This window comes from Geotrypetes seraphini, chromosome 4, assembly GCF_902459505.1.
Source record: "Geotrypetes seraphini chromosome 4, aGeoSer1.1, whole genome shotgun sequence".
In the NCBI taxonomy this organism is placed as follows: Eukaryota; Metazoa; Chordata; class Amphibia; order Gymnophiona; family Dermophiidae; genus Geotrypetes; species Geotrypetes seraphini.
Genome location: NC_047087.1, coordinates 178,353,625 through 178,378,410, shown reverse-complemented (window position 1 = coordinate 178,378,410; position 24,786 = coordinate 178,353,625). Strand labels below are relative to the sequence as shown.

Below are 24,786 nucleotides of genomic sequence, written 5' to 3'. Positions count from 1 at the left end.
CTCCCCGGCCCTAGAAAAATACTAGAAACCGATCAAAAAATGAAAATCTGCACGCAAGAACACGACAACAGAAATGGTAGATTCCTATACCGAAGCTAAAAGAAAGTAAATTAGCAGGTAAGAACCTAATTTCTCCTTCTTTAGCACTCTCCATACTGGTATAGGATTAATCTTACAAGCGGGACATACCAAAGCAGTCCCCATCATGGGTGGAACCTCCGAAGGGCCGCCACCATAACACGTGCACCGAACACCGTGTCCCGACATGCCTGAACGTCCACACGGTAGTGACTGACAAAGGAATATAGGAAAGACCAGACCACCGCCTTACAAATATCCACAGGAGGCACCAGCGAAGACTCAGCCCAAGAAGATGTCTGACCCCGAGTAGAATGAGCCTTGAGAAAGTCCGGAACAGTCTTTCTGAAGAAGATAAGCAGAAGCAATAGTCTCCTTGATCCAGCGCAGAATGGTAGCCTCGGAAGCGCTATCCCTCCTACGAGGACCTGCTAGAAGGACAAAAAGATGATCTGATTTCCTGATCTCCTGGGTCCTGCGCAAGTAGGCATGAAGGACACGTCCAACATCCAATTTGCGCAACTGTTTCTGCTCAGAAGAACCTACACAAGTACCCAGGACCGGGAGGACCACTGACTGAATGACATGAAAAGGAGAAACTACCTTTGGAAGAAAGGAAGGAACAGGCCGCAACACTACTTGCTCCCTAGAAAACTCGAGGAAAGGAGGCCGACAAGAGAGAGCCTGCAGCTCCGAAACACATCTAGCAAAAGTAATAGCCACCAAAAAGACCGCCTTAAGAATAAGGTCCTTCAACGTGCAGGCACTCAAAGGCTCAAACGGGGAGAGCACAAGCCCGGACAGGACCAGATTCAAATCCCAAGAGGGAACAGACAATTGCACAGGAGGCTTGAGCAACTTGGCCGCCCGCAAGAAGCGAACGACATCAGGAATGGTAGTCAGACGCTGACTTCCATAATAACTCACGAAAGGCTGAAAGGGCTGCAAGCTAAACCTGGAGAGAAGGCCAAGCCAGGCCCCTGTCCAGGCCATTCTGCAAGAACTCTAAGATGTTAGGCAGGGAAGCGCGAAAAGCAACCAGTCCTCACGGCATACACCACTCCTCAAATATACGCCAAACTCGCACATAAGCCCAAAAAGTGGAAAGTCTGCGGGACCCCAAGAGAGTGGAGATCACATTGTCTGAATACTCCTTCTTACCTAGGCAAGACCTTTCAAGATCCAAGCCGTAAGACATAAAGAGACTTGGATCGAACATGGGAATGGAGCTCCGAGTCAGAAGATCGTGCGAAAGAGGCAGAGGAAGAGGATCCGACACCAGATGCCTTACCAGATCCACATACCATGGTCGCCTGGGCCAATCCAGAGCCACCGGAACCACCAGGCCTGGGTGACAAACAATGCGGAGTAAAACTCTGTCTGCTAATGGCCACAAAGGGAATACATACAACAGCCCCTCCTTTGGCCATGGTTGAACCAGAACATCCAGACCCTAGGCCTGACCGTCTTTGCGGCAACTGAAGAAGCAGAGAGTTTTGGCATTGACTCATGTGGCCATCAGGTCCATTAGGAGCTGACCCCAAGACTGACCTATCAACTGAAAGGCCACGTGGCTTAGATACCACTCTCTGGGATCTAATGTAAGATGACTGAGGAAGTCCGCTTGAACATTCTCCACTCTGGCTATGTGGGAGGCCGAGATGTCCTGAAGATGTGACTCTACCCGGAGCATGAGCAGAGTCGCCTCCTGCACCACCTGAGTGCTCTTGGTGCCCCCCTGTTGAGCGACATAGACTACCGCCGTGGCAATGTCTGACAGAACTCGGACTGATTTGCCTGACAAGAAGGAGTGGAAGTCTAACAGTTTCAGACGGATGGCTCTGGTGTCCAGAACACTGATTGACCAGGACGCTTCCTCCGTGGACCAGGTACCCTGAGCTGAGTGACCTAGACATTGAGCTCACCAAACGAGAAGACTGGCATCCGTGAGAAGCACCATCCACTGTGGCTGATCCAGACTCGTCCCTTGAATAAGATGGGAGATCTGGAGCCACCAATGAGGACTGGAGTGAGCCAAGCCCCCCAGAGGAACAGGGTGATCTAGATTAAGGGTTTGGGGCGACCACCTCCGAAGCAGGGCATACTGAAAAGGACGCATGTGGGCCCGAGCCCATCTCATCACGTTGAGGGAAGCCGCCATTGACCCCAAGACTTGGAGGAAATCCTGTGCCCAAGGACACTGGGACGCCATAAGCAGGAAAATTTGAGTGTGTAATTTGCTTACCCAGGCCTCTGGGAAGACCTTCCTCAAGGAAGTGTCGAACACCATCCCAAGATACTCCAGGCGCTGCGAGGGGGCCAACCAGCTCTTGGCAAGGTTGACAACCCATCCCAGTGACTGCAGGAACTCCACCACCTGAGCCATGACCCGGGTGCTCTCATGGAAAGATTTTGCTAATGAACCAGTTGTCCAGGTAAGGATGCACCAGAATGCCCTCTGTCTGCAAGGCCGCTGCGACGACCACCATAACCTTAGTGAACGTCCGGGGAGCTGTGGCCAGACCAAAAGGGAGCGCACAGGACTGAAAGTGCTGGCCCAAGATCGCAAAATGAAGGAAGCGCTGATAGGAGATCCAGATTGGAATGTGCAAGTAGGCCTCTATCAGGTCGAGAAAGGTTAGATACACCCCCAGTTGAACCGCCAGAATCACCGATTGCAGAGTCTCCATGCGAAAAGCCTGTTGACCCCCCTTCAAATCTAAGATGGGTCAAAAAGATCCCTCTTTCTTGGGCACCACAATGTAAATCGAGTACCTGCTGGTGCCCGACTCCGAAGGGAGCACTGGAACCACCGCTCTGAGATCTAGCAATCTTTTAAGGATCTGGCGAAAAACCTGCTTCTTCCACGGTGCATGACAAGGAGAAGCTAGAAAATGATCTGACAGGGAATGGGCAAACTGCAGAGCAGAACTTTCCCAAATCACCTCCAGCCTAGCACCCATTGGAACCAGAGGGGGCACGGGCATAGAGTTATTGGGCAGGACGGACAGTGGGGGAACTGATGGAGGGATTCTTAGCCTCCCAATGGGCCTGACAGGACTGCATTCGCTGAAAGAAATGACCCCTGGCAAAATCAGAGGTCGAATAGTGAGCAGTCCCACGCTCATGATGCGGAAATCTCGCAGACTCCCCCTGAGCAATGCCACCTTGAAGAGCCTGGCAAGCACTGTCTTCAGTCCATCAGAGTTTGAAATAACTAGTCCAAAACCTCTGGCAAACAACAAGGACCCCTGAAAAGAAAATTTAGAGATGGACACCACATCTGTCGACCAAGCCCAAAGCCAGAAGGTCCAACGTGCAGCTATGGATTTGGCAGATGACCGCAAGAAGTCATAGAGGGCGTCTGATAGGAAAGAGGCAGCCATCTGAATCTTCGCCACCTTCTGACCATCAGACTCACTGTCAAGGACCCGCTCGTCCCACTGAAACATGGCCTGAGCCACCAGTCCCGCACTAATAGCTGCCTGGACCCCCAATGCAGACATCAAAATTCTGTTTAAGAATGGTCTCCAACTTACGCTCCTCAGAGTCTGTTAAGACAGAACTGCTCTCGATGGGCACAGTATGCCGTGTAGCAATAGCTGAGACCACCGCGTCCATTACCGGCGACTTTAAGGTAGCCCTATCCCCCACCGGGATGGGATACAAACAAGCCCAGGAGTGCATAAACTGAAAAGATGCCTCCGGCGAAGTCCACTGCGCCAGGATAAAATCCAGAAATAAAAACTGGATATATTGGACAAGAGAGGGAAGCAGAAGAAATCCCCCAAAGAAGAAGGTCCTCCATACTTGGGATCACAGGTGGCGCCTCCTCAAAGTGCAACACCGAGGAGATCTGCTGAATCAGATCTGAGAGCCTGCCCTTCTGAAAAAGGCGCACCTCAAATGCCTCTCCTCGCTGGTAAGACGGGAAAAAAGTCCCCAGTACCATCGGCTGTCCCCTCGAGAGGATCCTGGAGGTGTCCCCAAAGGTCCAGGTTCTCATGCATTAGATAAAACTCTCCTCAGACAACTAGTCCTCGACCAAAGCGATACGTGGGCGCCTGGACGAGGGAGGAGGAGGGGGGAATGCGAAAAGAATTAAGGGGTCAAAACAACAGGGGGTGTGAAGGGAACAAACCACCAAGACTCCCTGGACACAAGTAGGACCCCCAGCTGCCTATATGCTTTACACAAAGCAAAAAGAAAATGAGGGGGGGGGAACCCCTGGCGGCCCCATGGGACCCTGCTGTAACCTGTCCATGTTATGTCAAAACAGGGAGAAGGAACCTGAGGCTAAATACAAGATGAAGGGGCTATCTGAGGAAAAACAGCAAAAAAATAGCCCCTCCAGGGCCTGTAGCAGCTGAGAAGACTGAACTGTCCCAGCCGCTAAAACAGGCAAAAGCCAGCATCAACTGAGGAAAAAACAGCTGACAGGAAATCCCTCTGTGGGCGGCAGGAAAAGACCAGGCTTCCCTGCAAAGCTCTGCCAGTTCGCGAGGCACTAGCGGCAGGGAGCCTTGGAGACCAGCAACCGATGTGGACTAGACTTCCACAACCACAACGGCCCAAACAGCTGTTTTCAGGCTGGCCGCAAGTGCCTAGCGTCTCGACCAAATTGTGCACCTCTCCCCCTGAAAAGTGCTCAATTGCTTCATACGCGACCTAGCTGAAAGAAAAGTGTAGTTGAAAAATACAGTAATTTACAGCTTATTTAAAGGGAAAACAACCCTTTAGATCGGCACTGCCTCAGGATTTTTTTTTTTTCACAGAACAGACTCCAATGGCTCTCTAAACAATATGCCTTACTGCCAGGGGGGGGTAAAGCTTACTGTTGAGGTACCTCTACAAAATGTGGGGAGGTGGAGGAAGGTAGGGGGAGGGACTCTGCTTAAGACCCGCCGTGTTTGACACCCCCAAGGTCAGATGGACCCCCAAACAGGGTCCACCCAAGCTCAATCCAGCAACAAAAAGGGACAAAAATTCCTAAACAAATTCCAACAGCCCTACCAAGGGAGAGGGGTACAGCTTACCACACCTGCTGGAGACTGAGAGAAGACTGAGGTAATTAGGGAGGGAGTCACATGATATGTATAGCTCCAAAGTTTTGTCTCAGTCTCCACCTGCTGGTCATGATAAGATATATATCCGCTTGTAAGATTAATCCTATACCTGTCTGGAGAGTGCTAAAGAAGTTATCCATAGACAATCAGATCAATAAGCCACACCAGGGAAGCTGCCTATATTACTCTTGATATGAGTAAGGGGACAGATGAGGAAAAGGATGAAGCAGGAAACTCCCCACACATACCCAGAAAGACTTATTAGTTCACCTGGCTCTCGGACATCATCACCCACCAACATCCCCTAAGCTCAGGGAGGAAGTCACATACAATATATAGTGAAAATGGTGGTGATTGCAAACTTTTGGCTATCACAAAAAAAAAAAATAAAAGGAACAATTTTGATTTAAAGCTCTAAGGAAGAGTCCTTCAGTGCAAAGACGTGAGCCAAATTAGCCTCCTGGGAGATATCTGGGGCAGCAACTATCATCTTGCAATTTTGGTTTGTTTTTGCCCTTATCCTGCAAGACCCTACATGCTTGATCTAGTCTAATCAAATGATTTTGGAATTATAGAAATTCCATCTTGCTCAAATCCATAAGCAGGTATTCTCCAACTGAACTTGCTCTTCAGAATTTAGCATCTTACCACATCCACCAAATTGAAGATCTCATTATCTTTAGGAAGAAGGTGAATATCTAGCTCTCTCAGGCTTTTGTCGCTCTTAGATAGTTTTGCTATATGTATTTATTTAAACATTGTTTTATTTAATATCTTGTTTGGTTTGTTTATATATTCTATATTGTTTGCTGCTTTAGGGGGTCTTTTACTAAAGATGAGTGCATAGGAATAAAATGGGTCTTGTGGCACATGGTATGTGCTAATCTTTATTAAAAAGACACCCCTTAATGTTTTAAATATATTACACTATGTAATAATTTTTTAAAAAAATTTCTTAGGCAATCAATGTCCTTTCTTAATTACCTGTGCCACAAAAGTACAGAAAATGGATATCATTCCCCTCAAACTTTGCTTTTGTGACAAGGAACTAAAATAAATTAGGATGAGTGTATCTAGAATTATCGAGGATGAGAGTAAATAGGACAAATATTGTACACATTGCTAGAGCTATTTAGGATGCATGTAAATACAGATTACTTAGTTGTAACGGTTAACCTATTTAGGAGGGTGTAAATAAGCATACTTAGAATGGTTAACTGTAATCTTGTGCAAACATAGTATACATATATAACAGTGTAATAATGCAAATGCAAACATGATACCCTATCCAAGCAGCTAGGAAGCCAACAACAATCACAGTGGAATCCATCTGAATCTGTATTTAAAATCCATTACAGATGTTTTTGAAAAACATCTCACGGCAGGCCCAGTGGAGGCCTGCAAGACATTAGGAAGGAGGGGGGACAGGGGACAGAGCCTGGCAGGGAGGGAATGGCGCTGGGTGCAGAGCCTGGCAGAGCAGCGAGGGAGGCGGGAACAGGGTGCAGAGCAGGGTAAGGCAAGGCACTGCACTTGAATATTAAATCCCCGCCCCCATAGTTTATATTTGAGTCAATCTTTTTTCCTCCATTTTTGGGAGAAAAAAGGTTACCTCAGTTTATATTCAAGTATCTAAGGTAACCCTATCATTTGGATGGGTTAAGGGGAAAGAGGACTATTTGTAGATCTCTAATCATATTTTCAAAGATTTCAGGCTTAATTTACTGGAATTCATGCAATCCTAGATTTCAACCAAGCATGCATAAAGCCTGCTTATTTTTTCTCAACTGTTAAAGTCAGGTTCAGAATATAGCTGAATGTCAGTGTATATTACGCAGCTGATGCTCCCTCCTAATAGACTGTCCAAGAGGTGTACACATACAATATGTTGAATAATAAAAGGTGTGAGCAGCAAACCCCGAGATACTTCAAACTGAGTTCCACGATAATATGTTACAAACATCCTCCATGTGAGTCAGTGAAAAAAAATGGCATTTTGACTGCAATATACTGGAGGAAGAGGAAAGACACTTGCTTACTTGGTCATAGTTGTCCTGTCCATGGAAGAAAGGCTCCTTTCTGAAGATCATACTGGCCAACATACAACCTAAACTCCACATGTCCAGGCTGTAATCATACATCTGAAAACATTAAGAAAATCTGTCAGCAGAATGGAATATTTGTAAGCAGGCAAAATTGTAAAGCAAATTTTAATAATAATAATCTTTATTCTTGTATACAGCCCAACCATAAGTTCCAGGCGGTTCACAACAAAAAAGGACTGTACAATCAGTGAAACATATACAGTGGAACCTTTGTTTACGAGCATAATTCGTTCCAGAAGTATACTCGTAAATCAAATTGCTTGTATATCAAAGCGAGTTTCCCCAAAGGAAGTAAGGGAAACTCGCTTTGATTCGTTCCACCTCCTCCTCCCCTCCCCCCCCAAGGCTACTGGCGCTCCATTCCCCCCCCTCCCCACAATCCGGCATCCCCCCTGCGAACCGGCATTCTCCCCCTCCCCTCGCCCCCCACCCCCCCCAATCCTACATCCCCCACGAGCACCAAAATAACATCCCTTACCCCGATTTGGCACCGGCACCAGCACCAACGCACAGGACATGCCAGTGCCCGAAGATCCTCCCTCTTGGCTGTGCTGGGTGGTGCGTCGGAGATCCTCCCTCTTGCCTGCGCTGGGCTGGACTGGGCCTTGAGCATTTGCGCATGCTCAAGGCCTTCTGGTCTCGCTCTCTCCGAGATTCTCAGATTCTCAGAATCTTGGAGAGAGCGAGACCAGAAGGCCTTGAGCATGTGCAAATGCTCAAGGCCCAGTCCAGCCCAGCACAGGCAAGAGGGAGGATCTCCGACGCACCGCTCAGCCCAGCACAGCCAAGAGGGAGGATCTTTGGGCACTGGCATGTCCTGTGCGTTGGTGCTGGTGCCAAATCGGGGTAAGGGATGTTATTTCGGTGCTCGAGGAGGGGATGCCGGATCGTGTGGGGTGGCGCTCGTAAATCGATTTAAACTCGGTTTCCGAGGCGCTGATTTCACAAATGTTTTGCTCGTCTTGCAAAACACTCGCAAACCGGTGCACTCGTAAACCGAGGTTTGACTGTATATATAAATAGAGATACAACAATTAAATTTTAGAGACTCTTGTGATTGCATTTAAAAACTTTGAGCCTATTAATTCCTTTCTGGCTTTCCTAAACTAACCACTCTCCAGTTCTTCACCCCTCTTGGAGATTAATTCCCCCCTTGATCTTTTATTACATGTCAACATTCTCATATCCTTTTCTCATTTCTCTCTCCCTTTATGTACCCTTCCTTATTCACTCAACCCTTGCAATTGATAACTTCAATTGACAATGTACTGTGGGGATATGACTCCTATATAGATAGAATTAATGGAAGCCCCGGTACAAATATAACACCTTAACCTAGTTCAATGTTTTTCAATACATGGCCCTTGGAGACCTCTTGGGAGGCATACACAATCTTTTTTTTTTTGCAACTGGATTTGGGATGACTTTGTATTGAAGAACACTGCCATCTTTTTCACCCCTTCAACACAGTCTGATATTGGCCCTCCTTCCCAAGTCCAGCATCTTACAAACTTGATCATCCCAGCAGCAAGAGGGGGGGGGGGAGTGGAGGCTCAGTGTGATTCCGCTGCTGGTGATGAGCAATGGGGTATGATTTAACTCACTTCCAGAGTTATGTGCATGAAGATCTCATATGCCCCATTTGCAGCAGGGGCCTGAAGGAGCTTGTGAAGGCTCCTCAGCGAGAATGCTTTTTGTAATGCCTGTTGCACTGGTTCTCCCAGCAGCAGACCTGCCCTATCGGTCAATGTGGTGCCTGTTGCCCATCTCTGCCCAGTCCCACTCATTATGCAAAATATGCTCTCTAATCTGCCAATCATATGACAAAAATGTTGGGTGGGTAGGAGGTAAACAGACAGGGAAGAAGAAAAAGATCAGATTGGATCAGGCAGAAATGGGGGTGGGGGAGAGAAGTAAGGGGAAACAAGTAAGGGGAAACTGTACACTCAGGAAGGGCCAGAATGAATGATACTGGATGGGGGGGGGGAGGGGGTGGGTGGCGGCAGCACACAATGAAATATGGAAGAGGGAAAGCAGGAAAACCTAGACATTGGGGAGGGGGGAGAGACAAGGCAAACATGATGGATGGAGAGAGGACATGATAAGGAAACAGAAGGGCATTGCTGAACAAGGAAGGCATACAGGAATACAGAGGAGTGATGCTGAATGAAGGGGAAATGGAGAGAATAGTTAAGCTTTGGAACGCATTGCCAGAAGATGTGGTAAGAACGGCTAATGTTGCTGGTTTTAAAAAAGGTTTTGCCAAGTTCCTGGAAGAAAAATCCATAGTCTGCTGTTGAGACAGACATGGGGGAAGCCACTGCTTGCCCTGGATTAGTGGCATGGAATGCTACTACTATTTGGGTTTTTGCCAGGTACTTGTGACTTGAATTGGCCTCCATGAAGACGGGATACTGGGCTAGATGGACCATTGGTCTGACCCAGTAAAGCTATTATGTTCTTATGGTGTATATGGATGTAAGGAAAAGGAAGATATGGAAAAGTAGATAGATCTGAGGCAGTGGCAGAAAAAGCACAGTTACTTACCGTAACAGGTGTTATCCAGGGACAGCAGGCATATATTCTCACATGTGGGTGACGTCATCTACGGAGCCCCGGCGCGGACAGCTTTTCAAGCAAACTTGATTAAAGTTTCAAGTTTGCACACTGCACCACGCATGTGCGTGCCTTCTCGCCCACTAGAGGGCGCATCCCACCTCGTGGTCCTCAGTTCCATAACTAGCAAGGAAGCCATCCCCGGGGAGGCGGGCGGGTTGTGAGAATATATGCCTGCTGTCCCTGGATAACACCTGTTACGGTAAGTAACTGTGCTTTATCCCAGGACAAGCAGGCATGATATTCTCACATGTGGGTGACCTCCAAGCTAACCAAAAAGGGCAGGTGGGAGGATGGCAATTTAGGAAAACAGATTTTGCAAAACTGACTGGCCAAACCGGCCGTCACTCCTGGATAAAGTGTCCAGACAGTAATGAGAGGTGAATGTATGAACCGAAGACCAAGTGGCAGCCTTACATATGTCCTCCATCGGAGTGGATCGGAGGAAAGCTATCGAAGCTGCCATCGCTCGGACCTTGTGCCCCGTGACTCGACCCGGGGGAGGAAGGCCAGCCTGAGCGTAGCAAAAGGAAATGCAAGCGGCCAACCAGTTAGACAGAGTGCGCTTGGAAACTGGATGCCCTAATCGATTGGGATCGAAGGACAAAAACAATTGAGGAACCTTCCGATGAGGCCTGGTGCGTTGAAGATAAAATGCCAACGCCCTCTTACAGTCAAGCGTGTGAAGCGCCGTCTCGCCAGGATGGGAGTGGGGCTTCGGGAAGAACACAGGAAGGACAATGGACTGATTGAGGTGGAAGTCAGAAACAACTTTAGGTAAAAACTTAGGATGGGTGCGGAGAACCACCTTGTCGTGATGAAAGACAGTGAAAGGAGGGTCCGCAACCAAGGCTTGCAACTCCCCGATCCGCCTGGCGGAGGTGAGGGCAATTAGAAACACCGCCTTCCAAGTCAGAAATTTTAAGAGGGACTTGTTGAGTGGCTCAAACGGGGGTTTCATCAGTTGAGCCAGAACCACATTCAAATTCCACACGACTGACGGAGGCTTAAGAGGGGGACAAACCCTGAGTAACCCTTTCATGAAGCGTGTCACCAAGGGATGGAGTGACAGAGGGCGTCCCTCCAGAGGTTGGTGGAAAGCAGAAATCGCACTGAGATGAACCCGCACCGAAGTGGTTTTCAAGCCGGAGCGCGACAAATGAAACAAATATTCTAAAACCGAGGATACCGGAACTGATACCGGATCCAGGTGAAAAGACGAGCACCAGGTGGAAAACCTGGTCCATTTCTGCGCATAGCAAAGCCTCGTCGAGATCTTGCGGGAGGCTTCCAACACCTCCTTCACCGATTGAGACAGGTCCGGAGGAGTCAGGGAACAAGAAACCAGGCTGTCAGGTGCAATGACTGCAGATTGGGATGTAACATGGATCCTTGACTCTGAGACAGCAGAGAAGGAGAGACAGGCAGGGGGAGAGGCTCTCTGGCACTGAGCTGGAGCAGCAGGGAGAACCAGTGCTGACGCGGCCACCGAGGTGCTATGAGAATCATCGTGGCCGTGGACGATTTTAGATGTACCAACGTTCGCATGATCAGAGGGAACGGAGGGAATGCATACAGGAACCTCCCTTCCCAGTCGAGTAGGAAGGCATCCGCTTCCAGACGGTCCTGCGAGTACATCCGAGAACAATATAGTGGTAGTTTGTGTGTCTCCGGAGAGGCAAACAGATCCACCTGTGGCGTTCCCCAGCGAGCGAAGACCTCGCGTAGAACTGCTGAGTGTAGAGTCCACTCGTGCGGTTGCAGAAGTCGACTCAGTTTGTCCGCCAGGCAATTCCGTTCTCCTTGGATGTAGACCGCCCGGAGGAAGATGTTCCGGGAGGTCGCCCACTCCCAGAGGCGAAGAGCTTCGGAGCAGAGGGGCCATGACCCCGTTCCTCCCTGCTTGTTCACATAATACATTGCCACCTGATTGTCCGTGCGGACGAGGACCACCTGGTCCTGCAATATGTGAACGAAGGCTCGAAGTGCTAGGAAGATGGCTCGCAGCTCTAGCACGTTGATATGACACTGGCGGTCTTCTGACGACCACAGGCCCTGCGTGCGAAGACCGTCGAGATGGGCTCCCCACGCGTACTCCGAGGAGTCCGTGGTCAGGACCTTGCGAAAAGGCGGAGTGCGAAACAATAGTCCCATGGACAGATTTGAAGAGTCTGTCCACCAACGCAGCGATTTCCGCAAGGGCGGAGTTACTGAAATGAGGCGAGACGCCGGGTCGCACTCCTGGCGCCACTGGGACGCGAGGGTCCACTGAGGGATCCTCAGGTGTAGCCTCGCAAACGGCGTGACATGTACCGTCGAGGCCATATGGCCCAGCAGCATCATCATGCGCTTGGCCGAGACCCTCGATAGTTGGGAGACCTGGCGGCTCATCCGTACCAAGGCTTCCAACCGCTGGGTCGGCAGGTAGGAGCGGAGGCGCACCGTGTCCAGCACCGCACCTATGAATTGAAGAGACTGCGACGGTCTCAACTGAGACTTTGGAAAGTTTATCTCGAACCCGAGAGTTTGCAGGAAGGCAATAGACTGTCGGGTCGCTGAGATAACCCCCTCCCTGGTCGGGGCTTTGATGAGCCAATCGTCCAGGTAAGGGAACACATGGAGTCCACGTGACCTGAGGGCTGCTGCAACCACCACCATGCACTTCGTGAATACTCGTGGGGACGCGGCCAGGCCGAAGGGCAGTACCCTGTACTGGAGGTGGAGGTCCCCCACCTGGAATCGTAAGAATCTTCGACAGGCGGGGTGCACCGGAACATGGGTGTATGCTTCCTTCAGGTCGAGGGAGCACATCCAGTCCCCTTCCCCCAAGAGGGGGTACAGAACCGGGAGAGATAGCATTCGAAACTTCTCCCGGGCCAGGAATTTGTTGAGCTTCCTGAGGTCCAGTATGGGGCGCAGGTCCCCGGTCTTTTTTGGAACCAAAAAGTAGCGGGAGTAAAACCCCGTACCCCACTGGTCCTTGGGGACCGGCTCGACCGCCCGAAGCTTCAAGAGGGCTTTGGCTTCGGTTATAAGGGTCGGTAGCTGCGAACGGTTGCAGGGGACTAAACTTGGGGGACTGTCTGGCGGCGAGGACACAAAGTTGAGCGAGTAGCCCTCGGAGACGGTCCGGAGCACCCAAGCGTCTGAGGTAATCCCGGTCCATGCCTCCCGGAAGAACCGAAGACGGCCCCCGATAGGAAGGGGTTCCTGAGAAAGTGCGGAGGGGAACCCGCCCCGTCCGCTCATCCCGTCAAAAGGAAGGCGCTGGCTTAGAAGGGCCCTGCGCCGGGGCTTGGGGTTGTCCCCCTCTGCCTCGCTGAGACGGACGTCTCGGAGGCGGTCTCGAGAAAGCCGGGGTCGACTTCTGAGGGTATCGGCGCGGCGGAGGCCGAAAGGGTTTCTGCGGCGGGGGCCTAAGTTTGAGGCGGACCAGGGATGCTAGAGAGCGCTCCTGTTCCGACAAGCGCTTGGTCGCCGCATCCAATGACTCGTCGAATAACTCGGACCCCACACAAGGCAAGTCTGCCAGGCGTTCCTGCAGGTTTGGGTCCATGTCGAGGGTGCGAAGCCAGGCCAAGCGGCGCATGGCCACCGCGAGGGCCGACACCCTCGAAACCAGCTCAAAGGCGTCGTACACTGCATGGAATAGGTACAACCGCAATTGAGACAGGTTGGACATAAACTTGTCGAATCCTGCTCTTTGGGAGTCCGGTAACGAGTTCCGATATTGAGGAAGGTCCTTCACCATACCACGCAAAAAGGAGGAAAAGGTGAAGGCGTAGTTTAGAACCCTGGTGGCCATCAGGGAATTTGAATAGAGGCGGCGGCCAAACTTGTCCAGGGTCCGCCCCTCCCTGCCTGGTGGAACCGCCGCAGAAACCCGTGAGGGCTGTGATTTTTTAAGAGCAGACTCCACCAGAAGAGACTGGTGTGAGAGCTGCGCCTTATCGAACCCTTTAGGGGGAATCGTCCTATACTTTGATTCCATTTTTGAAGGCACAGACGTGACTGTAAGAGGGTTTGACAAGTTCTTCAGCCAGGTTTGCAGAAGGACACTGTTGAGAGGGAGTCTAGGCACCTCCCTCGGAAGAATGGGGAGGTCCTGTTCCTCCAAAAACTCTTTGGAATACCGAGAGCCTACCATCAGGTCAATCCCCAGGGCTTGGGCCATGTCCTGAACGAAGGATGAAAATGAGGACGGCCTAGCCTGGGGAGAGGGGGTTCTCGACCGCCCCACCGAGGAGAGGGGGGAGGCCTCATGGGAATAATGAGGATCCCTAACCGATCCCGAATCCCAGGATCCCCTCTCGAGGGCCCTCGAGGGGGAAGGGGAAGTTGTCCTCCTCGCAGAACCCTTGGGTGAGGACCCCGGGGTTCGTGGGACACTCTCCCGTTTCCTCGGCGAGGCGGCCCGGGAAGACTTCCCATGGGGTGAGCGGAGGAGCCTCGGGTTGTCGAGGCGCAACTCCGACACCTGCAACGCCTCGCCCCCGAACGACAAGGAACGGTCGCGCCGAGGCGAGCCTCGGGGCCGCTTAGACTTCCTCGATCGACGCCCCGTCCGAGGTCGCGTCGAGGGCGAGGTGTGTCTGGAAGACCCGGAGGAAGAGGAGGAAAGACGGCGCACTCTGCGCAACTTTTCTTTGGGCCTTACACTCCGCTCAGGGGGTTCCCCCGAGGTCGAGGTCCGGGGCGGGGCCGAGACCGAGGTGAACGGGGTCCCAGTACCCGAGACCGAGGTCGCCGAGGCCGGGGCTCCCGAGGGAGCCGAGGCCGGGGCCTCCGAGACCGAAGGCGTCCAGGCCGAGGTCGAGGCCGCCGGAACCGCAGCACGCTGCAACACTTCCAGGGCTCCCGACAGCTCCGATGAGATCAGAGCTCGGAGGAGATCCTGGAAGGCCGGAATCCCCACGAAGGTGGGGAGTTCCGAGTCTGGGGCACACTCCCTGGAGGGCGACCTCGGTCTCGAGTATTCCCTCGGGGTGTGCGGAGTCGAGGTCCGATGCGGGGCCGGGGTCGACCCACCCGCCTTGGCCTGACTCGAGGATGGCTTCTTTGCTGAAGGGGATGGAACAGAGGACTTACCCGAAGCTTGCTTCACTGACGACGCCTTCGAGGAGGAGGGCCGAGGCGAGGCCGAGGCCCCCGAGGACGCCGAGGCCGAGGTCAAGGCCGGGGCCGAAGCCGAGGCCGACGTCGAGGCCTTAGGCGGCGCGTCGATGGCGAACAATTCGGCCATTCTTGCCTTACGGCGACGGAGGGCCCTGTTTTGGAAGGTAGCACAGCGATCACACGAGTCTGTCGGATGTTCGGGCCCAAGACAGACAATGCACCACCGGTGAGGGTCAGTGATGGAAAGCAACCTCTCACACCGGCTGCACTTTTTGAATCCCGTAACAGGACGGGACATCCACGAAGAAAAAGAAGAAGGCCGGGAACGTACCGACGTCCCGCGGCCACGGCTTCCGGGAGCCCCCGGAACCCGACGAAAAACGAAAGACTTTTTTTTTTTTTTTAAAAGAAACGAAAGGAAAAGAGCACCGCGAACTAATTCGAAGGGAAAAACAAACTAAACGCGGCAGCTAGAAGGCAAAAACACTGGAGCTCAGATCCACAGGGCTTTCTTGCTCCGCGGAAAAATTTGAACTGAGGACCACGAGGTGGGATGCGCCCTCTAGTGGGCGAGAAGGCACGCACATGCGTGGTGCAGTGTGCAAACTTGAAACTTTAATCAAGTTTGCTTGAAAAGCTGTCCGCGCCGGGGCTCCGTAGATGACGTCACCCACATGTGAGAATATCATGCCTGCTTGTCCTGGGATAAAAACCAGAAGAAAGTGAATGTGAAAAATCAGTGCTGATGATGGGAGGCCTTGGAAACAAGAGTTAAGAGCACAGATAGAGGGAAGTGTAACCAAAGACTGGGAACAGGACAATCAGAAAAATAAAATCAAAGGTAGGAAAATATTTTCTATTTTCAATTTTGTTTTTGAAATATGCCTTGTCTTTATAAATTGCACTGTTTAGGAAGAAATGCTTTTCTTTGTATTTCTTTAATGTTGTAATGCAAGCAGAGTCCGGCATCTTGAAAGCTACCTTTGTTGTATCAGCATTGGACTGCATCCCATATGTGTTTTAAAGTTATGTGGAAGTAGACAGCCTTGTGTACTTTTAGATCCATTTTAACCTATTAGGAACGTTGGGTCTAAGATGTAGCTAGGTGAGTTTTGCAGCTTAAAAATTGCTCATTCTAATGGTACAAAAAAAAAAAAAAAAAAAGGATTGGAGAATGTAGTTGTGATATATGGCTTCAAACTTAGCTAAAAATCACACTTTTTCCATCAATTTTGATGAAGCTTTATCTCATTAACAAAAAGCACAGTGTGCTTAAACATTTGTGGGGCATACATTGATTATAGTCTCTTTCATTTCCTGAATTCTTAACCCTGGGATGCTTCTAGATTAGGAAGCATAACGAGTCAAACATGCACTTATGCATTTCGTGTCAAATGTTTTTTCCCCCCAACTTTGTGGAAGCCTAGTGATCCAACAGAGCATCTGTCACTGTTCTGAGCAGTATGTTTGGATTCAGCCTAAAAAATTTGGTTGACCAACTGTTCTTTCCATAACCTGAATCCAAAGTTGACATCTTTTTAGTATCTTCCACGGAAACAAAAAAAGAGACCCAAATAAAGGGGACCCCTAACTCTGGACCTAGTTGAGATCATGCCTCAAAACTCTGGATATCTTCATTAGAGGTCCAACATATCCCCCCCCAAAAGATTTTATCGATTTCTGAGATGGTCGAGTGGGGAGCTCTGGACCACTTAACATAGAATGACCCCCAATATAGAAAGGTAGTACACTTCTCATTCTGTATTCGTGGTGGATGCAGGCGAAACATAGCTGCTAATATGGAAAAACTGCAAATAACTTTTCAACAGTTATTTGTTCTTTTTTTGTAAGAGTCAGCGTTTTTACTATTGAAACCACAAATGCAGTAGTGTATAGTAATAATCCCAGGGTAAAAAAAAAAAAAAAAGTTTTGAGGTGTTTGCAAGAAGGTACAGGGCGAGAGGGCTCTTTAAAACCCGTGCCCCTGTTCTTTACTACTATGGGGATTTAAAAGAGCTCCTGAGCAGGGGGAAAGTACACACTGTTGAGTGCATGGTGGGCCAGCACCAACGATCACCTCCCCGCTCCTTGCTTACCTTGGACACGATTAGCGGCTCTCCGTGCTCCAGGCCCCCTTTCAGCGTGAAGCCCCTCGGCGCTCCCCCTTGCAGATGCACATGAATGCACTGGAAAGGGATGGCTCTGCTCTCTATTTTCTCCTCCAGGCCTGCTGTGGGAGCCCCCCGAAGCCCTGCGACTGACAAGACACCGCAGCAATGGGCGGCCCATGCCTGCCGAAATCCAGCCAATCATCTTGCAGTATATGGGGGGAGGGGGCTTCTGAGGGGTAATTGTTTCACTCTACCCTTCTCGCTCCCCCACCCCACATACACTCCCTTCTGAAAAAATAATAAACACACAAAACGAGAAATTCTCAGCGCGAGGAAGAAAGAAGGAAGAGCATGGAAGCAGTGATTTTCAAAGTGAATGTTGGTAAGCGCTAAACTTTTTTATCGGTACAGTAAAAGAAAAGGAACTTTACTCATGATATAATTTTGGGGGTGGAGTCAGCATGTGAAAAATCACAAATAAGCGAAACTACGAATACGGAGAAAGAAGTGTATATCAAATCCAATCCCTCTTTCCCTTTGCTACAGAAGACCTTGAAGCAAACACTGAACAAAACCTATAACCATGTCTGCCTTGAACTGCAAGGTAATGGCGGAATAGAAATCCCTAATGTAATGTCAAGAATGTTATATGAATATCTGTGAGAAAAGAACTTCACAACACAGTAGAATACACCTAGACCGATATCAGAAACTGCAGCCTGTATACACTGGAAAATAATTTTTAAACTCGATTCTTTACCAAAGGACTTATAAAGTCTAACTTCACCATAACAGAGGGATATCAGAAAGCCTGGCAGACAACAGCAAGGAGACTTACACTACTATATAAAAAAAAATACTAATATTATACTTTAGTGGACAATCAATTAATTTGAACAAATATAAGTGATCCAAATCTTGCCTCAATTAATTTAAACCATTTAGTATACAGCCTCCCTCAGCTCCTACCTGGACAAACAAGGCATAACCTCATACAGCTATGCAGATGACATCACCATTCTCGTACCCTTCGATCAACCAAAACCCTCCATGACAGACACAATACACCAAACACTAAAATCAGTAGCGACCTGGATGAAAGATCACAAACTGAAATTGAAACCAGACAAAATTAAATTCATCCCCCTCGAAAACAACAAAATACCAACCATAACCAACATTGAAATCAACTACCCCATACAACCCACTCTAAAATTACTAGGAATAACAATCGACAGATGCTACACCATGCAACCGCAAATCAATAAAACAATACAAAAACCATTCTCAATCATGAGAAACTTAAGACAAATTCGGAAATTCTTCGAAAAATCACAATTCCAGCTTATAGTAGTCCCTAATACTAAGCCTATTAGACTACTGTAATCCTCTATCTCCCCTGCCCTGCAACAACAACAAAACAACTACAAACAATCCAAAACACAGCACTAAGACTCATCTACTCATTGAAGAAACATAACCACATTACAGAAGCATATCTTAAATCGCACTGGCTTCCAATCCAAGCAAGAATACAATTTAAATTCTACTGTCTACTATTTAAGACTTTATACGGAGACAGTCCAAACTACCTGAACAACCGCCTCATCCACAACACCTCAACCAGACATAGGAAAATTCACACCCCATTCTCATACCTCCCAATTAAGGAGATCAAACGGAAAAAACTATATGATGGCCTACTAGTCACTCAAGCAGCCAAACTAGACAACCAAATCACCAATCTACTGACAACATCCCTAGACTACAAAACTTTTAGAAAAGAAATAAAGACCATACTATTCAAGAAATCCCTGAAAAAGAAATAACACCACAAGTATCAAACACCGCCTTTCACTAAAGCCAACTATCCTAAACAAATAACCACATTCATTTCTTACTCTCTTTGCAAATGACCAAATCTCTTTTTGGCAAGATCTTTTTGTAATACTTCCTTGATAATTCTTTTGTAATCCGCCTTGAACTGCAAGGTAATGGCGGAATAAAAATCCCTAATGTAATGTCATGCATATTCATTAAAGAAATCCTGAAAACAAGACAGGTTTAATGCGTCTCCAGGAGACTACTGTAAAGCACTGCTCTACAGAACCCATTGTAACCCATGCTTTGTGGGATCATGAAAGCAAGTTTTTTGGATGCAACATATAGGGAAAAGCAACTCTAATTTTATTTAATTCCGCTTTATATTGTGCCAACTTCACTCTAAATGTGATAAGATCTAAACATTCAGATGGTCTACCTAAGAACTAAACTGTCGCACAATAAATTGTCTTTTGCTGCCTTTCCTCAAAAACATTTTTTCAAAGAAAAATGGAGAAAAGTGGATATAATTAAGAAACCATAAATATCTGAAACCAAAATCCTTAATCAATTCCACATCTAAGAGAGACATCAGAAACAGAATGAGGAAGACTTCAACTAACAGTGCATTAATCTATGAGCTCCAAACAATCCTGACTTTTAGGTTATCATCAGTCTTATGAGACTCCAATTGGGCAATCCATGATGTACTCTTTCGAAGGTAATACATTTACAACTACAACTATCATTTCTATAGTGCTGAAGAGATACCCATTCCTCCCTGTCACAGTCCAAGCCTCCCCCACCCGGCCGTACGGCCTCCAAACCCTTCCATGTATTTTTTATTTTTTTTATAAGAACCGGCAGAAGGAAGGCTCATTCCCTCCTGTCATCAGGCCCGTCTCTTCAAAATGGCAGGTCATGCCATTCCCTTCCCAGTGCATCCTGGGATACAATGGAAGGGGCCTAAGGCCCTGATATATGACTAATCATTTTCACAAAAACTTGAGAAAAAAAAAAGTTGCCTCAATAACTAGGACCTTAGGTTTTAACTGTAAAAACACTCTTCTCTGACTGAGTTGATCTAGTAACATCTGTAAACAATTTTTCCACAAAAGAGGAGGGTGGTGTTTTTTTGGGTTTTTTTGGGGTGGGGGTTATTTTAAGGAAAATATGCATTCAAAATTTCCATCTTAGTTACTGCATATTGTAATACCACTACCAAAGTAGCTCTTTCCCTAATAATATCCTGATAAGGATTTAAGAATTTGAGATAGCTTGGATTTGTCTGGGGAATTAAGATCAAAAGCTCCTCCTTTCTCCACCCAAGAACTATTTGATAAGTAATAAACATTAACTATCACCTTTTCCCATAAAGGGAACTGTAGTACAGGCAGTACCCGGTTTAAGAGCGCTCAACTTATTTCGAACTCGTACTTACGAACCGGGGTACTGCCTCTCCCTTCCTGTGCCAATGTACCCCTTCTTCTTCCCTGCCTTTCCAAACGCAACCCTCTTCTTCCCTTCAGTGTCCCAACATGCCCCTCGTCATTCCCCTCCATTCTGCATCCCAAACTTATGCCTCCCGCGGGTGTTTACCTCCTCTGGCCAGCTCACTCCACTCAGCCACACTTCTTTTTTCAAAGTCGCAAGTGGCGGATCCTGCACGCGGTCCCCTAGTCTTTGCGAAGCCACGATTGGTGGCTTGTGCATGCAGCAAGCTGACCCAGAAGCCTTCCCTCTGAAGCAGACAAAGCAACACTAACGTTTTTAGCACCAGTCGTGGTGGTAACAGCTCGGACACTCTTAGGAATTCTATGAGTGTCGGAGCTGTTACCACAGCAGCCAGCGCTAAAAACGCTAGTGCGGCTTTGTAAAGGAGGGGGTAAATTTGCTAATGACACAGTTATTCAAAGTTCTTAAATCACAAGAGGATGTGTAATTTTACAAGAGGACCCTACCAGAATGGAAATCCAATTGGTAGATGACATTTAATGTAAGCAAGTGCAAAGCGATCCCATAGGAAAGAGGAACCTAAGCAATGTGATGCAAGGTTCCACATTAAGAGTCACCTCCAAGGAAAAGAATCTGTGTGTCATCAATGCTGTTACACTGAAATCTTCTGCTCAGTGTGCAGTGTCAACTAAGAAAGAAAATAGGATGTTAGCAACTATATTAGGAAAGAAATGGAGAACAAAACAGATAATTCCTTTGGTGAAATCACACCTCGAAAATCGCATCTCCAAAAAGTACAAAGAAGGTTGATGAAAATGATGACATCCAAATGGGCCCTTCTCAAACTACCATTGCCTCGCCAATAGCCTCAATTTTCCTTCAGTTGATTTAATTAAGAAAACCACTGTAGGAATGCATATTACAACCTTCTGTTTGGATCCCATACTTTCCACTTGGCTTAAAAATGCCTTCTCAGGCTCCTTTTCTGTAGCTCATTAAATCTCCAAAAGTTTATCAGACAGCTATCTTCCAGACTCAGTTAATTGCAGGTGTCAGGCCCATCATAGAAACAGAAACATGATGGCAGATAAAGGCGAAATGGCCCATCTAGTCTGCCCATCCGCAGTAACCATTATCTCTTTTTCTCTCTGAGAGATCCCACGCCCTCTTGAATTTAGACACAGTCTGTGTCTCCACCACCTCTTCCGGGAGACTGTTCCACACATCTACCACCCTTTCTGTAAAAAAAGCATTTCCTTAGATTACTCCTGAACCTTCCCCTCTTAACTTCATCCTATGCCCTCTCATTGCAGAGTTCTTTTCAAATTTACATTACGTAGGTATTTAAGCGTTTCTATCATATCTTCCCTCTCCTGCCTTTCCTCGAAAGCATACAGATTGAAATCTTGTCTGTCCCCATACGCCTTATGATGAAGACCACGCATCATTTTAGTAGCCTTCATCTGGACAGACTCCATCATTTTCATAAAACATTCTGGCCTGGAGGGACTTCATCCAGCAATCTATCATTGTATCTCAAAATTTACTCTTTCTAGCTAAGCTGAACGAGAATATAGTATTCCTTCAATTACAATCACACTGAGGCAACGTTGACCCTACAAATATGGCAATTCGGTTTTAGTACAGAGATTAGTGTTAGTTTCTTTATTGAATGGACTACATCAAAAACAAAGGGTTTATTGCCCTAGCTGCATCTTTACATCTATCTGAACCCTTTGATGTCATAGATCACAACCTTCTATTGCAATGTCTTTTATCTATTGGATTAGTGGGGACAGTTTTGAAATGGTTCACATCATTCCTTCAAAATCATTCCTTTAAAGTTCTCTGGGCAGATGTCCAAGCAGACCTCCTTTCTCCCCAGAGTACCCCAAGGTGCAATTCTGTCCCCAATTCTTTCTATTATCTATGGACGCCCACCTGTACCATTAATTCATTCATCAGGCTTGAGCACTTACTTTTACACTGATGATATCTTTATAATCCACTATACAACTAATTCCAGTCTGAACTTATTCCCACTCCAAAAATGCTGGATAATGTTTCTCTGTGGTTCAAGGAGAATCAGCTAATCTTAAACAGCCTGTTGGATTACTGGCCAGACATTTATCTCCTCTACCCCTTTCACCAGTTATTCAGTCCACCTATCCAGTCAGTGGACCAATTTAAATACCTAGGCATTATCCTTGATTCTAAATTAAGCTTCTCAAAACAAATTTCTTCAGTGTTGAGATCTGTGTTTTTTATCCTCTGTATATTGACAGCTATATGCGGCATCCTGAATTTTAAATCCACGCACACCCTGTTTCACGCTTTCATCAGTTTATGGTTAGATTACTATAATGTTATCTATGTGGGTATTCCTAACCTAGAATTAAAAAGACTCCAGACTCTTCAGAATATGGCCACGTGGCTATTATTTTCAACAAGGCAAAAAGACCATGTAAACCCACCTTCAGAAATTATACTGGCTCCCCATCAATTAAGAGTCCAATTTAAAATTTTAACCTTGACTCAAAGCAGTTCATACCGGCTTGTCAGATAATCTAGCTAAGTTAACCATCCCTTACACCCCAGCCCATTGTCTATGCTCCATAAATGATCACAGACCATCTTACCAGGACCATACAGGCTTATTATGAAGCTACAATTAAGAGTGCTTTTTATTTCATGGCTCCTTTCCTTTCAAACAACCTCCTGTTAGCCATTGCATCTGAATTATCTTTAACAAAATTTAAGACTTACTATTTTACTAAGGCATTTCATGGATTATTTTTGCCTTTATGAGGGAGAGGTGAGAGGTATGATTGTGTCTTGTACGATTGTTGCTTTCCTGTAAATCCTGGCGTTCCATTTTCCCATTAGTTTTAATTTTGTTTTACTAGAAGGTCATCCAGAATGGCGGCTATATACTCTCTCAAAGCCAGTTAAAAGCTTGCCCCTTGCTTTGACTAGGGAGCCAGCTGGACCTGGATCTGTTGGAAAGGACAGGAAGAAATAAACCTATTTTTATGAGCATATTAGGTACCCTTTCTAGGTCCAGCCAAAAACCTCTAAGAGGATAAAGAAGGCGGTGGCCAAGAGAATGGTGTCAAGAGTGTTTCTTAATGAAGTCTTACTACCTCCATGTTTTCACCCAAAATATTCTCTCCTCAGAACAGAACATCCACCAATTTCTCCTGAACCATTGGTTTGAGGACACAGATGCACAGCCATGAGAGAGAGAGAGAGAGCGAGAGAGAGGTCTCCCAATTCTTCATCAGTGCATCTCTGAGGACAGCGTGGAGGGATATAGTGACCATCTCCCTAGGTGGACAGTCCAAGACAGCCAATCACTCTGCCCTAGGCATGATCTCAGTCTCCAACTTAAATGGGATGGTGGCTGCCATCTCCTTGACAAACCCAGAAAGGAAATGGCCTCAAGTGGAGACTGCCTTCTCTCCTGTAAAGAAGAGGGTCTGAAAGTATATCATATGACTTCTCCTGCCATGATCGATCCAACTCTGTCTCTGTCTCAGCAAAATACTCTCTGAAAGAAACAACGCAGTTCCTGCCTCAGTCCAGGCCTCAAAGGGTCTTGCAGTATGGCTCTGCCAATCAACTCAGGGGAACCATCCTTACTCCCAAGGTCAAGTAGGTCAACGCATGGGAAGACATCAACTCTGATGGCCTTGTCACAGCCTGGGCCTCCAAGGAGGGTTGGGGTTGTGCTGAAGCTGGCAAAAGTGCTCTTGATGCTATAGCATTATGCTGCTGCAGCAAGCCTGCTAGCTCTTAGTAACATAATAAATGACGGAAGATAAGACCTGAACGGTCCATCAAGTTTCCCTATTAGTTATACCCATTAAAAATACATGATTAAATTAACTTGTTTCTTCTTTGATATTTCTGGGTCGTAGACTGTAAAGTCCACCTGGTATTGTCCTAGGTTCCAAATGCTGAAGTTGCTGTCCAAGCTCACTCCAGCCCATCCAACTATCCTGTTTGCAGGATATCTACCATAAAGTCTGGCCAGTAACATCCTCAATTCCAATCCTACACCAAATCACCACATATGAGACACAGACCGTGCAAATCTGTCCAGTACCGGCATTAGTTATTTGTTCCTTGAACATGGCCCAAAACTGAGAATAGGAATCATGTGGAAACAGGCTGCAAATTTGTCAGTGCTGAATCAGAAGCAGAAACCTGGCTGCATGGCAAATGCAGTGTTGGTATGTCTATCAGAGAAGGGGGAACACTCCTCCTTGTGGGATTCAAAAAGAATATTTTAAGACTACGTATTACTCAGAATACTGCAATTAAACATATACAATCAAAGAAAATACAATCACGTTACTCCATTGTACCGAGAGATGCATTGGTTCCCCATGAAGGAGCAGATTATTTTTTAATTGG

At 47.5% G+C, this 24,786-nt stretch overlaps 1 protein-coding gene across 1 annotated transcript in view; it reads right to left on the bottom strand.

Moving 5' to 3' along the window:
* Positions 1-24,786, bottom strand: part of CSNK2A2 (casein kinase 2 alpha 2) — a 238,713-nt gene that overhangs the window by 34,381 nt on the left and 179,546 nt on the right. The window contains 1 exon segment of the mRNA XM_033940919.1: positions 7,184-7,285. Within this exon segment, the coding sequence (XP_033796810.1) occupies positions 7,184-7,285 (102 nt within the window).